Here is a 14,710-nt window from a genome sequence, read left to right as displayed (position 1 = left end):
TTTCCCTTGCTGATTTCAAAGACAAAATGCAGGGTAAAATGCAGAGTCGAACACGAAATCCGACTGGGCGGCCGAACCTGAAGCGGCCGAACCTAAACAATTCCACCACAGACAGCTACACTTGCAGGTGGGTAACAGAAGCATTGTCCTCTAAGACTTGAGGAGACCAAATAAAGTAGCCAATTCCCCAGTCCAAGCCTGACTAAGATGATTAAGTTATTCCATCTCTTAGACTTCCAGCGGCCAATTCGTCTCACCCTGGCGACTTGGACCTACCTCAGAATCCAATATACCTTCATGTAAAGCCACTGCAGCCACAGTAAACGATACGAATATGCATACGCTGCGGGCCGTCTGCGATAGCGTATTGTCATGCGCTTGTAACGGTTTGTCATCATGCGGCTATACCCTCTAGAGCGAGGTCTCCCCGCTTTGTGTAAGGTTGGTAAGCCGCTTTCTCAGCATGGGTCCAGTTTTGATGCTACAGAACGTATTACCGACGTCGGGATTGAAGTTATTATTCGGGGTATTATTACCATTCAAATCAGTGATAAGATCTTATTGATCCTTGGAGTGATATGTCGCGACATGCATCTGAAGCCGGAGATTAAAGTGGTTCCTGGTTCTTTGTCATGGCGGGTCTCAATCCCGACAGCGGCTTTGGAACCCTGCGGTTGCAAGGATATGAAGATGGGTATTGGCGGACTTTATCGTCCTGTCTTTATCTGCTGCATTACTTTTCACTGACGCATGCTTGCATAATATTGGCTCGGCAATGTTACCAGTGGTGAAAGGATCCAATTGCTTCGCTATCAGTGTCGCGGTGTAACGCTGCACGATACAATGACAAGGAAAGTGAGGGGCACCAGAGAGACGGTCTTGCTTGTGAGATGCTGCATTGTGCACTTTGAGATCTGGCAATGATCGGCCGCATATCCAAATCTCAGAGCATGACAAGATTCAAGTCATCCAGGGCAAACGCTATGTTAGGCTTTCCAACCATGTCGCTCCAACCCGGTGGGATTTGGTTGGTGGCTGGATGTGTTAGATATTCCGTGCAACCTTAATTGATGTCCAGATATTGACATATGGTTCAAACAGCAAAAGATGGTTCGGTCTTTATGGCTTCGTTCTTTTCTTCGATCCGTAGGCATTCCTACATGATCCAATCTGAACGGATGATTACTAACAAAAACAGCTTGGTACTGTGGTCTAGTTGGTCATGACATCTCGTTAACACCGAGAAGGTCCCCGGTTCGAGCCCGGGCAGAACCTCATTTTTTGTCCTCGAGAGAATTGTCATGTCGTCATTATTTACACATCCTGCCATCCATTTGAGTTCTTTTTTTTTTCTTCTTTTTTTTTTTTTTTTTTTTTTCTTTGAACCTCTAGTTTTCAAGGCGTACAGTTCAGTACTGGATGATAGGGATGATTGCACTAGATTCTTTTACATACCACTGACCCATTAACTGCCGAGACCCTACGTGAGCGATCAATTAGACGAAATTCAAACCGAACCAATTAATATTTCTGTTCATCCATATATTATTAGCTTAACCACGTCGAGAGTCCCGTTTCGACATACGACTGACATTTTATGACGGTCCCAATTTGCATGATTGCTATCCCATTGTTCGCACCTTGCCAATTACTCGCTTATTTCTAAATGCTGGTCCTTAACCTATACCCTCCTCGGGGTCGAAAAAAACAGCGGAATGGCTTACACCAAAATTCGCTGATTAACCACCCATACCCTTCCGCTGTTTTTTCCGACCCCCTAGACCCTCAATCAATTACTCCTCAAGTGCAAAATTGGAATCGAACTAAGATCTGACAGAAGAAAATCTCCCGAACTAGTGTCATCTTTCTTGTCGAGTCAGATCTGCCGATTCGGCCATGATTGGCAGCATGCTGACTGCCGAGCCTTGGTGTAAGCAGAGCCTTGACTCAACCTCACGTCAAGGTAATACCGCTGATGTCTATTATGAGGGAAGCAGTGCGAGGTCGAATGCGATAATAAAAAGCATGTGATTGTAATTGAATTGATTCACCTGTCTGGCCTCAAACCGAGTGGGACACGTAACCTGTGAAACAGTGCGTATTTCATCCTATCACAGCATCCATCACGATCAGCTTCCGTCAACCCAACCCCGAGTGAACTCTCCATTGACCCTTTAACAAATATCAAAAACCCACCAAGATCTCCAAATATCCTTTTCCCCGACAAAAAGCCCATTCAGCCCTTCCCCAGAGCTCGCAACCGCCTCCGCAGATTCCCTCCGGACCCGTCTCCGCAAGGTGACAGACCCACATCAACATCTCGGAACCGCAGTCATTGAACCAACTGAAGTGCGGGGTGAATTGCTAACAGTCAAGACAGTTTAGTGCCGAGCGGGGGAGGATCCTCAAACGTGGGGAAACAAGGGAGCCAACGGTTCAATAATATCATCAAACTCTACTGTATGTTTCACAGGTTGCTGCATACTTAAGGTCCCATCTTCCCCTCACTTGGGCATCAAACTCTATCCTTCATCATTCTCTCTCAACTACAAACTTCACAATGGGCGACATTATTCCTCAGTCTATCCCCCGCTCTTCTCGAGCTTGGGCAGTTCCTGGCTCAACCAACATCATACCCGCTAAATTCCCCTCTGCTTCATCAAAGGCTCCGACAGACCCGCTCGAAATCGCCACCAGCGTCGTTAACGCTTTCAACAAGGCGCTTCGGAGCAAAGATTACCCCGCTCTATCCCAACTCTTCACTAACGATGGTTACTGGCGCGATCATCTCGCATTGACCTGGTCTTTCCGCACAGTTCAAGGTCCTGATAACATTTTATCATTCCTCAAGACTTGTGCTGGATCAAAAGACGGCTTTCGGCTGAGCAAGATTGGTCTTGACACCAGTGCACCTGTGCGAAAGCCGCAGGTTCTTCCTATTGATGGCAAGGGTGATGTGCAAGGTATCCAATTCTTCTTTGAGGTTGATACTGTTATCGCGAAGGGTCTGGGTTTGGCAAGATTGGTGGAGGTTGATGGACAGTGGAAGATTTTCACCTTTTACACACGCATTCAGGATATCAAAGGTCATGAAGAGACTGTCAATGAGCATCGACCTAGAGGTGTCGAACATGGCGGTATGCCTGGACGGAAGAACTGGGCTCAGCGAAGAGCTGAGGCTGCTGAGTTTACCAAGGATGATCCAGCCGTTCTCATCGTCGGTAAGTCAAAATATCTGTCTACTTTTGGGTTCAATCGCTAACACTCACAGGCGCTGGCCAAGCTGGTCTAACAGCCGCCGCCCGTCTCAAAATGCTCGGCGTCGAAGCCCTAGCAATCGACCAAAACGACCGTGTCGGCGACAACTGGCGCAAGCGATACCACCAACTCGTTCTCCACGACCCAGTCTGGTACGACCACATGCCCTACATGCAATTCCCACCCCAGTGGCCCATCTTCACACCCAAGGACAAGCTAGCCCAGTTCTTCGAGGCGTATGCTACACTTCTTGAACTCAACATCTGGATGAAGACTTCTCTCATCGATACCAAGTGGGATGAAGCTTCCAAGACTTGGACTGTTACTGTGGAGAGGACCAAGGATGATGGGACGAAGGAGAAGAGGACTTTCCATCCTCGTCATATTATTCAGGCTACTGGTCATTCTGGAAAGAAGAACATGCCTGATATGAAGGGTATTTCTGATTTCAAGGGTGATCGTCTTTGTCACTCTTCTGAATTCTCTGGTGCGAAGGAGAATAGCCAGGGTAAGAAGGCTATCGTTGTAGGATCCTGCAACTCAGGTCACGACATCGCTCAAGATTTCCTCGAGAAGGGATATCACGTCACCATGGTCCAGCGCTCCAGCACCCACGTCGTATCCTCCAAGGCCATCACCGATATCGGTCTCAAGGGCGTCTACTGCGAAGACGGTCCTCCCGTCGACGACGCCGATTTATTGATTCACGGTCTTCCCATCCCCGTCTTCAAAGCTCTAGCCGTCGAAACAACCAACAAACAAGCAGAATGCGACAAGGCCATCCTCGAAGGACTCGACAAGGCCGGCTTCAAAGTCGACCGCGGTCCCGACGGTGCCGGTCTTCTCATGAAATACTTCCAGCGTGGCGGAGGTTACTACATCGACGTCGGCGCCTCACAACTCATCGCCGATGGCAAAATCAAGGTGAAGCACGGCCAAGAAATCGAGACTGTTCTTCCCAACGGTCTTCGCTTCGCAGACGGTTCTGAGCTGGAAGCTGATGAGATTGTGTTCGCGACGGGATATCAGAATATGAGAACTCAGTCGAGGACCATGTTTGGTGATGCTGTTGCGGATAAGGTGAATGATGTTTGGGGATTTAATGAGGAGGGTGAGATGAGGACCATTTGGCAAAAGAGTGGGCTCCCTGGTTTCTGGTTCCATGGTGGTAATTTGGCTATGTGTCGGTATTATTCTAAGTTGTTGGCGCTGCAGATTAAGGGACTGGAAGAGGGGCTGTATACTTATAATGATATCTAGGAGAGATTGGTTGCGTTTGAATTGAATAGCTTTATATGAGTTTGCGTTTAAATAACATTGTTGACCCCACACTCATCTCTTGAATCTAATGCAATGGAGTCGAAGGGTAAAACAATACTCTCTCAATAGCGAATTTTTATTCCAAGCTCGTCTGAGTATCGCACAACTTTTTCCAAGCGTCCACAAGGATAAACAAGGCCCGGTTGGCCTTCACCACGTCCCCGTTCTTGATCCTTAAAGGCGATGTAGATCTCTCTCAGTGCCCGTTGCCTTTTCGAAGCAAAGTCCACCATTGCACGCACCCAATCCTCTTGTTTCTGACCAAAGTTCTCAATTCTCTTGTCGGAATAAACCCAGTCCGCGGGAATTCCCCACTCGTCGGGACTCACCCCATCCTCGGGCATCACCCACTCCTCAGGAATCACCCACTGCTCGGTACTGTTGTAGAAAGGGCCCAGCCAATTGAAAATGCGAAGGTTTGGAGCAAGGATGCGAGGAATGTGGCGCGTGTCATATCCAGTCTGGAATGAAGGAAGAGTAAGGACTTTTAACTTGGCAAAGCCCGTCAAATCCAGATTCTCAATGTCTCCAACCATCCGATCGAGGTCACGATATAGGGCTAGAATACCTAGCTCGCGCAAGCTGTCCATCTGGGCTTCCAAGATAGGTTGAACAGTTGCGAAGTCCCATCTAGTAAAGAGGGGCTGGGTAACGTAATAAGAATCGAAAACTACACTGGGAAAGATCGAGAGCTTCTCAAGGTTTCTCGGCCATCTCACAATTGCGTCAAGAGCTTCGGGAGTATGGCTGAACTCGTCCATGGTCAAACTGGTTATAGGTCCAGTACCCTCGAGTTCCTGCATCGAACTGTCAATACAATTCCACAATTCATTCATTTATTCTTACCTTTAAAGCCTGCAAACATGAACTACTGCCTTTAGTTCCAATTTTGCCAAACTCGAGTACGGACAGGTTTGTACTGTATCTGGTGATATAGCACATAACATCAACTATGAAGGGTAGCGACACATCCCGCCCTAGAAGACGGAGTGTCTTGAGTTTTGGAAGTCTTTTGAGTGCCGTGCAGACGAACTTGAACACAGAGTCGCTATGGGTGTCACAAGGCGTCGGTTGAAACCCATCTATCGACAGATACGTTGTGTTACCGAGCAAACTGATGAAATCGAACGTCGCCTCCGAAAGGATGAATTCTTTCAACGGTACACATAATGCCTTGGTTTGATCAAACCATACCTCGAGGGTTTTACAATGCGTGCCCAATTGAGGGTTATTTTTCAATGTCGTGTGAAGAAGAGATGTTGAAGTTCTCCCTCTGTCGTTCAGGTCCATGAGAACCACTTGGTTATGTTCATCCACAACATTGGGAACCAGGTGGAGTTCGGAATATAATTTGGGTGTTAATGTGTCTCTAAATTGTTTGCAGGTTTCTGATAGCCGTACTGTTCTCTCAAGTCGGTCCTTGAAATCATCGCCAGGGTACCCCTCTGCGTTGGTGACCAGGTCTAGGATAGACGAGAGAATTTCCTGGGGGAGCGATAAAATCGAAAAATGAGACTGGTTCGCCTCTAACCCAATTGTCGTGGCCATGGTGATTTGAGTCAAAGTGGTGGTGAAAATGTTAGGGCTAGAATTGAGAATTGTCCCTGGTGCCTGAGCGGGGTAAACGTAAGATGACACGAAGGCAGCGTAGTGTACGTACTCATGAAACGCAAACATATCTACGTACGGAGCTGCCAGGCGGTCCGAAAAATAACTAGGATAAAGAAGCATATTGATAGAATCCCTTGAAGATATCTAAACACTAAACATGTGAGTAGACTGTCCTAATCTTTATGGCACCCTTAACCAAGGCTTGATCTTCTTTGACGCACCTGGTAGCATTATGCACAGCCACAATAACCACGCAAACCATAAGAGTCAATGCTGATAGTTTGGAAGGGTTGTATGCTTATGACATTATGATGATTGGAGAGGCTTTGTTTCAGTAGTTGAATTAAACAGCTACACGTCGAATTTTAGTTAATATCCATGCAATCATTCCAGTCACCTCTGATCCATTCGTATAGTAAAGGTCGGCGTACTATTCTCAAGTATTACGAAGAGCTCTTATTCTATCTTTTCAAGATGTTGCCAGTTAGATCATTTACTGATATCATCGATAAGGTTAACATTCATCCTAGAATCTACATTGATAATATGTGTCGGTATCTCCAAAGTGTACCTCTTCAATCTACCCCCACGTCCAATCCATACGTTTCTCCATACGTTCCTCCTCCTCAAGTTCCGCCATTCGTGCTTCAAAGTCTTCCCTCGAGATAGCCGGCTCATCATAGCGAACGCGTATTCCAAACCTCTTCGAATTCATATCAACACTTTTCAGGGCATCCCATGGATAATCACTGTTTAAATCTAACAGGTCATACCAGTTACTACAATCCACGGCAACAAAGATAGTCTTCAGCTTCTGCTGTTGTTGGGCGGCAAGTTCCACCATTCCAAGCACCCAGTTATAATGTTCGACGCTAAACAGATCATAATAGCCAGCTAACGAAACCTGCCACTCAAAGAATCTCAGATTCGGAGCGAGGATGCGGGGGACGTCGCGCATATTAAATCCCGTCAAGGTAGCAGGTAAACTTAGGCGTTCCAGCATGGTAAACCCTGTCAAGTCGAGAATCTCGAGGTTGCGGTCCAGCATTAGACCATAGAGGTTCAGTTCTCGCAAGTTGGCCATTTGGGTTTCAAGAATAGGCTGCAGGCTCCCCCAGTGCCACACGTCATCTTGGATCTGGGACTCGCTGGGGCGGACTGACAAGCTATGAAGCTCCTTTGGCCATCTTACCAGAACCTCAAGTGCTTTGGGTGGTAGGTCAAAACGGTTAAACTCCAGTTTTTGCATGGGCGCAGTGCCCTGGACTTCCTGCATAATATGTCAACAAAATTCAACATTGGGATCATGTGTCCTAACCCTTAACCCATCATCCCACTCTTCGTCCTCGCCGTAAGGTGCAACCTCGTCCAGAATCAATGTTGAAAGACTGTGACATTCACCAACATCACGCATGCCTTCCAGTACTTCATGCAGCAAGATTCCATCACCACGCATGGAGAGCGTCGTCAGTCCTGGAAAACTCTTGAGTGCATTATGGATGATTGCAATTACATGGTGATTAAACCCGATATAGTTTGTATCGTTTATCCCATCAATCACCAAATGCCTTGTGTTCTGAAGCCAGCCTCTGACAGCAAATAGCGACTCCGGGATGATAGGGTACGCGAGAGTGCTCCACAGGTATGTCGGCTCATCAAGGGTTACCCTTAGGGTTTTGCAATGCCGTCCTAATTCCGGGTTGTCTCTCAATATCTCGTGGACACGCGACATTGATTTCCTTAAATTTTCGTTTTGCTGAATGGCCACTTCGGGGGCGTGATAAATGTGGAAAACGGAATATATTTCGGGTATTAATATGTTTCTGATGTACCGGTTTGTGTTTGATAGCCGTACTGCTGTTCTAGGACGAGCATTTAGGTCGAAGGTGTCGTCACACTCCATGTCAATAACTCGACGTAGGATATCGGAGAGAATCTCGTTAGGGAGTCGTAAGATTGGGCAGTCCGACCTGTTGACCTTGGGTCTCATGGGATTAAATGTGGTAGCCATAGTGACTAGTGCGAAACTTGCAGTTGATGATGGTGTGAAGATGATAGTGCTAGAACGTTGAGGGTTTTGAATTGTTCCTAGTGCCTAAGTGGGGTAAAAGTAAGCTGAAGATTAGGCAACCGACAACACGTGTTTTGCAAAAGACTGGATACGTACTTCCAAAAACAAAATATCCCAGCAACAACATGCATACAAACAGTCAGAGGAGCTATGGGAGAATCAAGGTTGTTAATCTGAAAAGGTAATATCATTAAGTCGTGATATGGCTACATAGAATAGAATTATATAACAAGGTATCGAACCATATCCATCATTATACAAGCTCAGTACTTGAAAGTAATTAATCACATTTAACCAGCCTGATAAACAGCCAGAGCAGCAACGTGAGGGTTGAGCATAGTAAGGTTGTAAGGCGTAACATAAACATCCGAATCCGTCAAAGCGAGGAACATAGTGCTGTTAATAGCAGGGTCACCCATCCAGGTGGAAACGTTGGGCTGAATAGTGTAGGCGGTGCGGTCCTCGAGGCTGATGTTCTGCAGAGGAGAGTAGGTAACGTTGAGCTGGGATACCCATGCGGCGAACTTGGGCTCCTTGACGTTGGTGGAGGTGATGTAGCTGTTGTTGGGACCGACGGCTTGGCCTGGAGCGTCCCAGTTGAGGAAGACCTGACGGCCGGGGTAGGAGAGAGGGATGCTGCGGTTGTTGGTGATAGCAGCGGGGCAATCGAGAGTCTTGTCGGTGGCATTGACACAAAGCTCATCCTTCTTGATATCAGCGGTGGAAAGAGTGTTGGCGTATCCACCAGTGGTCTCGTTCCAGACGTTAGACCCGTTGATGCGAGCAGGGTTAGGCTGGTTAAGAATGTTCAAAGAAGGGAAGTTCTGCCACACAAGGCGAGTCTGATCGGCAGGACAGCTAGAGATATACGGCGCAAGCAAAGTCCAAGCCCAACTCTGGGGAATACCAGGAGTGTGCCACTCAGGCATAGCAAAGTTACCACCAAACTGGCGGAAAATCATCTGCTGTCGCGCCTCAATGGTGATACTCTGAAGTAACAACTGAGCAGCAGGTCCAGAGTTGAGATGGGGCAGGAAACCGTAAACACCGGATTCACCCCAGCGGGTGAGCTTCTGGTTGAAGTCGATGAACTCGGGGACGTTGGAAACGGGGTAGTTGTACGTGCACTGCTTGGGAGCTTGGGGTCCGAGCATGTTGCTGATAACAGTAGCATGGCCAATTTCTTGCTGCGCCATGTACTCGATCAAGAAACGGTCCTCGGCGCCGATGCCGTAGGCGTCGAATTCCTCCTTGGAGAAAGTAGCGAGACCCCAGCGGAAAAGGTCGAGCTCGATCCACTCCTGGTACAGCGCGAGAGCGAGAGACTGGTAGTCAAAGTCGCTCTGGACACGGTACACGGGTGCAGAACCGTTGGTGCCGACACCGCCGTCGGGAGTGTAAGGCGCAGGCTGGGGAGCGTTCAGCTTGCCATTGGCAGGGTAATCATAAGAGCCTGGTGGAGGTGGCTTGGGCGCCACGGCGGATGCGAGAACGGTAGTCGACACAGCACCGGTGGTAGTGGGTGTACCGGTGTAAGGACCGTGGGAGGTCACATCAGAGTACGGTCTGAATGGGGCTGCGACACCGGATGAAGAGACTGTTGTCTGAGCCTCTGAAACGACGGGCACAGCGGCGGAAGTGCCTGCGAGAGCGAGCAGAGCTACGCTTCGCAAGAAGGAGTTAGTCGACATGGTAATTGATGAAGATTGATGTCTGCTGCAGAAGAGATCTAATGCAGGACCATCTCGGGCATTTTATTTACTTTCAGATCTCACTTGAAGACTGTGGATATACGCAATCACTATAACAGAGTATCCACTATGATGCGTACTACAGAAAATTATCAATCACTCCGTCATGCAAAGCGAGATCGACATCTCGTAATAATGCCGTCAAGCAAGACAATATCTCAGTTACCATGCAGCGTCGATTGATGATTCCAAAGTTTACAAAAGTCAATGACATTATGACTGGAAATAAATTATTGCGAGGTGGTATCACCGGCGGGGAGTGGAGAAAAGCTAGTCCTTTTATGACGGTTTGATCCGAACGACTTCGTTGTCGTACTTGTGACTCGATGATGGCGTAATTTTTGTTCAATGTTCTGGGGGACAAACGGCAATTGAGTTCAACAGCCCGGGAAACAGATTTCATTCCTTGTACTGTTACTGCAATACAGTACAACGGAATAACCCTGCAAATAATCGTGGTTCAATTCTTGATTTTCCGTCACAGCGCCGGAGTCTTTCACCCGCCACCGCGGAGCATCCAATTAGACACGGCGGAACAGAGGTACAAGTTCGATTATGTTGCTCGATTCCCGATCGATTACATGTTTTTAAGCTTTTCTCATTAAACGCGCATGTTGTACCCGACGTACCCGGGGTAAGCTTTGCGCGACACATGTTTATGTGGCGAGCTGTGAGCTTTGGCCTATCATCATGACTGGACCTGTCCGCACCGGAGCTAAGGGCCCGGAGTAAGACAGCTTCGTAGCTAAAGCGAATGAGAAGCTGTGTGTTACGATTGGTGGCCTATGAGTGGTCAATTGGGTAAGTATGATTGAGCTATCACGAGTGAGGCTTGTCTGAAGTCTGTCATTTATTGCGCTGTTGTGCGTCAAGATATGTGGTGAATGTTAAGCTGCATCTCTCATTTCTTCGTCATGATGGCTGGTGGTGTGTAAACAGAGGCTGTAGGCCAAAACATGAATAAACATATATGATGTCTCCATGTAATCCATTTCAATTCTCTAAATAATTAATTAAATTCATCACTCTACAAAATGTCATCAATCCGCGCCATTCTCACACCTCAACTTCGAGCAGCAATCAAGCCTCGAACATTCCGTCTTCAACAGAATCCAATCCGCTTTCAAATCGCAGCCATGTCCGCTATTTCCGACGCAATCACCAAGGACCACCGTGAATTGAGGGAGTACTACAATGAAGTAGTCAACTCATCCGACCTCGATCATCAGCAGAGATTCGGAAATCAATTCGTTTGGGAACTAGCCAGACACTCGATTGGGGAGGAATTAGTTGTCTATCCTGCTTTTGAGAAGTACATGGGTGATAGAGGAAAGAAGCTCGCCGACGATGATCGTCAAGAACATCACGAAGTAAACAAATCCCCCCACAATCCGAATCTGACTAACATCTACAGGTCAAGGAACATCTCAAGGTCTTCCAGAACCTCAGCTCCGACGACCCAGACTACGTCCCCAAGCTGAAGAAAATCTGGAGCCTGCTAGAGACGCACATCGACTCGGAAGAAAAGCGAGATCTACCAGCTCTTGAACAGGAGCTCAAGGCACGTGGCCGAGAGAGTGAGACGTTGGCTGCGCAGTTCTCCAAGACGAAGCGGTTTGTGCCTACACGAAGTCATCCCAGCGCTGGAGAGAATCCACCTTTTGAGACGGTCATGGGACTTTTGGCTGCGCCGATTGACAGGCTTGCTGATATGTTCCGCAAGTTTCCTGATAAGAAAGACCTTAATCCCGATGACAGAGACTTTCCTGATGAGAAAGACCTTCCTAATGTGAGAGACTTTCCTGATGAGAGAGACCTTCCTGATGGGAGAGACCCTGTTGATAAGAGAAAGCTGTAGATTGGGGCTATGAAGGTTATGATATGGATTTTGTAATTCAATCGAAGATTTACATAAACTTTTGAAATTGTGTATACCTTGCTCTTGGTGCCTGTCGCGTTGTTCACCCTTGCGTCGCGTCTGTGTCTTCATTTCGTAAATCTTATCGCTTATCGTAGCTGTTATCAGTGACGTCACCCTCGATAAGACAGCTACCCTAGAATCCTAATTCCATTTACTTTTTGAGAAATTGCCGTTGTATTTCAAGGCCTTCACCAAAGCTTTACACAATCCTGAGTGACCTATTGAGCTTAATTGACAGTTTCTACTCCGGTGTCACTCATTTAATTAATTGTCTAAGTTGGGAGGTTGAATCAGCTGAATGAAATTTGTATGTTTTGCACCAACCCCGACGCCCGATATTGTCAGCATGAAACACGATTTACCTCGGTTTCACCGTCTGATTTAATTTACACTGATGAAATTTCAAACAGTCAACAATGAAAAGCTGCCTCTTATCATCTTCTGGCAGGTCCATCTCTTCATTCGAGGAACAGAGTCTTCACAACATTACTTATCGCTTATCACTTATCACTTATCTTTAATTGCTTATCTCTAATTTTATCTTATCGATAGATCGACGAAGGCCGTCTGTAACCGAAGTCGTCTTTGGATCGAGCAACCCCCACGCTCGCTTGTAAGATTAAGTAAACCTCGTTGTACCTATGCTGGCTGATATTGCAAAAATATCATGGTGAAGTGTTTGCGTTTCGTAGCTTTTCTACTCGTTTGAAACTCTCCAGGCAAGGTGCATCTTAGCCTCGATCAGAAGTGAGGCATTGACGTCATTCAAAGCATTGCACCCTCAGTATATCGCATCATCATGAATGAGAAAATCTCAATTGAATAAAATACTCCTCCATGACATGTGAAAATTGTCTGTATTTCTCTTACAAATAGTTCTCAGAATACAGTCATCTGTCAAGCCGTTATCGCTCCAAAGCTAAAAGGGTAGCGCAGGGTTAATCCGATGCGGGGTCAATAAACTCCAAACTTTTACGTTAGCATAACAAAACCACCACTACCCGCCTCATCAATCCCTCACTCTCATCAACACAACAAACATCACCAAAATGACTCCCTCTCTACAAGACGCAAAGATCACCTTCCTTGGTGGAGGCAACATGGCCGCCGCCATCATCGGCGGTCTCCTCGCCAAAAACATCAACAAGCAAAACATCTACGTCTCAGAACCCTGGGACGTCAACCGCAACAAAATGGCCGACCTCGGCGTCCGCACCACCGCTGATAACAAGGAAGCTGCCGCCGATGCGGATGTTGTTATTCTTGCTGTGAAGCCCCAGGTTGCCAAGAGTGTTTGTGAGGAGCTTAGCGCTGCTTGGGCTTCGCGCGATAGTCTTCCTGTTGTTATTTCTATTGCTGCGGGTATCACCCTGGCTAGCATTGCCCAGTGGTTCAAGGGTGATGGAAGTAAGGCGCCTCATATTGTGAGGGTTATGCCTAATACTCCTGCGCTTGTTGGGGAGGGTGCTTCGGGATTGTATGCTGCTGAGGATGTTACTTCTGAGGAGAAGGATTTGACTTCTGCGCTGTTGGGCAGTGTGAGCAAGGCTACTGAGTGGGTTGACAAGGAGGAACTTCTCGATGTTGTCACTGGAATTTCCGGTAAGTCTGAACCTTCTACTTGCATTTGAACATCAGCTAATTCATTCCCAGGCTCTGGCCCCGCTTACTTCTTCGCTTTCGTTGAGCATCTCATCTCCAGCGGTATCGGCCTTGGTCTCTCCGAGGAGCAGGCTACCCGTCTCGCAACACAGACCTGCCTCGGCGCTGGTAAGATGCTGGTTGAGTCATCCGATGAGCCTTCCCAGCTTCGAAAGAACGTCACCAGCCCTAACGGTACCACTCATGCTGCGCTCGTCAGCTTTGAGAACTCTGGAATGAAGGAGATTGTTGACAAGGCTGTCAAGGCTGCTGCTGACCGTGCTAAGGAGCTCGGAAAGAACTAGATGTGCAGGTAGAGGATGGTAGAGAGAACAAAATAGTAAAAGTTTCCACAGACTCTCAATTCGTGCGTATTTGGTGAGATATGATCGTGTCTCTTCAAGATCTGCGACTATCGCCTGGCCTTTTATCGTTATGTTGTCAAATAAGTGCTCGCGTGCCTTGGCGTTTTGAACAGAAGTCTAAGCGAGTGATCTTCAGGCAATAGCGCGGAGGCATCCAGCGGTTTTCACTGCAATTTTAACCCCCGTCAAAGACTCTTTTCCAAGAACGAGTACACACATCCCGTCACATTCAACCAGAGCTTTTAAGCTAGCCGAGAACGGAAGGTGCCGACGTTTTTCACTGCAAATTTAATCCAACCCAAGGACTCACGGCCCCCAAAGCAAAACCGAGTGCAGCGCAACAGGGCCAAATTTCTGATTGGACAGAATGACGAAAAGTAGTTGAAGATCAGGAAGCGAGTTGAAATCGCAGTGAAAGTCAGCGTGAGGCGTAAAGGCTGGCTTCTACTTGCAGGCTGTAAGTTACATTGCATATCGTTCAAAGTCATGTGATAGCTGAGCTGTAATGGATGAGTGATGACGCCAATGTTGCGATTGGAAAATGTGGATGGAGGTCAGGGAGGGGGTTAAAAATGCAGTGAAGTATGAGGCTTCCTGAGGCTCTGTCTGATTGGAAAGAATGAAAAAACAGTGGAAGATCGGGGAGGGGGTTAAATTTGCAGTGGAGAATCTGAAAGCTGAGGTAGGCAGAGCGACCAAAATACTTTCCAGACCAGCGCTTGGATTTGATTGCAGAAAGAGCGTGTAGGTTTCATTGACATACTGCATTGTA

At 47.3% G+C, this 14,710-nt stretch overlaps 6 protein-coding genes and 1 non-coding gene across 7 annotated transcripts; 4 read left to right on the top strand and 3 right to left on the bottom strand.

Annotated features, from left to right (window-relative positions):
* Positions 1-1,201: 1,201 nt before the first annotated feature.
* B0J16DRAFT_t320 lies at positions 1,202-1,275 on the top strand. The gene has a single exon. It is a non-coding gene; the product is annotated as a tRNA-Val (tRNA).
* A 1,129-nt stretch (positions 1,276-2,404) lies between these two features.
* Positions 2,405-4,615, top strand: B0J16DRAFT_351241 (uncharacterized protein). Its single transcript, XM_046129162.1, has 2 exons — positions 2,405-3,221; positions 3,272-4,615. Exons 1-2 carry the CDS (start codon positions 2,561-2,563, stop codon positions 4,516-4,518), a joined length of 1,908 nt encoding a protein of 635 aa, XP_045978365.1. The 5' UTR covers positions 2,405-2,560; the 3' UTR covers positions 4,519-4,615.
* Positions 4,616-4,640: 25 nt separating this feature from the next.
* B0J16DRAFT_325503 (uncharacterized protein) lies at positions 4,641-6,126 on the bottom strand (the record flags this gene model as incomplete). The annotated part of the gene is made up of 2 exons (XM_046125890.1): positions 4,641-5,375; positions 5,425-6,126. The coding sequence occupies 2 exons, from the start codon at positions 6,124-6,126 to the stop codon at positions 4,641-4,643; spliced, it is 1,437 nt and encodes a 478-aa protein (XP_045978364.1).
* Positions 6,127-6,693: 567 nt separating this feature from the next.
* B0J16DRAFT_351239 (uncharacterized protein) lies at positions 6,694-8,253 on the bottom strand. Its single transcript, XM_046129161.1, has 2 exons — positions 7,508-8,253; positions 6,694-7,459 (listed from the first exon to the last, which is right to left on the bottom strand). The coding sequence occupies exons 1-2, from the start codon at positions 8,198-8,200 to the stop codon at positions 6,770-6,772; spliced, it is 1,383 nt and encodes a 460-aa protein (XP_045978363.1). The 5' UTR covers positions 8,201-8,253; the 3' UTR covers positions 6,694-6,769.
* A 297-nt stretch (positions 8,254-8,550) lies between these two features.
* B0J16DRAFT_359005 (uncharacterized protein) lies at positions 8,551-9,951 on the bottom strand (the record flags this gene model as incomplete). Its single annotated transcript, XM_046129617.1, has 1 exon — positions 8,551-9,951. One exon carries the CDS (start codon positions 9,949-9,951, stop codon positions 8,551-8,553), a length of 1,401 nt encoding a protein of 466 aa, XP_045978362.1.
* Positions 9,952-11,045: 1,094 nt separating this feature from the next.
* Positions 11,046-11,957, top strand: B0J16DRAFT_365528 (uncharacterized protein; the record flags this gene model as incomplete). Its single annotated transcript, XM_046130018.1, has 3 exons — positions 11,046-11,381; positions 11,426-11,800; positions 11,870-11,957. The coding sequence occupies 3 exons, from the start codon at positions 11,046-11,048 to the stop codon at positions 11,903-11,905; spliced, it is 747 nt and encodes a 248-aa protein (XP_045978361.1). The 3' UTR covers positions 11,906-11,957.
* Positions 11,958-12,934: 977 nt separating this feature from the next.
* B0J16DRAFT_312225 (pyrroline-5-carboxylate reductase dimerization-domain-containing protein) lies at positions 12,935-13,927 on the top strand. Its single transcript, XM_046125041.1, has 2 exons — positions 12,935-13,534; positions 13,586-13,927. The coding sequence occupies exons 1-2, from the start codon at positions 12,982-12,984 to the stop codon at positions 13,876-13,878; spliced, it is 846 nt and encodes a 281-aa protein (XP_045978360.1). The 5' UTR covers positions 12,935-12,981; the 3' UTR covers positions 13,879-13,927.
* Positions 13,928-14,710: the final 783 nt, after the last annotated feature.

This window comes from Fusarium flagelliforme (assembly GCF_020744385.1).
Source record: "Fusarium flagelliforme strain FIESC 12 MPI-CAGE-AA-0113 chromosome Unknown B0J16scaffold_8, whole genome shotgun sequence".
Lineage (NCBI taxonomy): Eukaryota > Fungi > Ascomycota > Sordariomycetes > Hypocreales > Nectriaceae > Fusarium > Fusarium flagelliforme.
The sequence above is the reverse complement of the archived record's forward strand: the minus strand, read 5'-3'. Positions and strand labels throughout refer to the sequence as shown.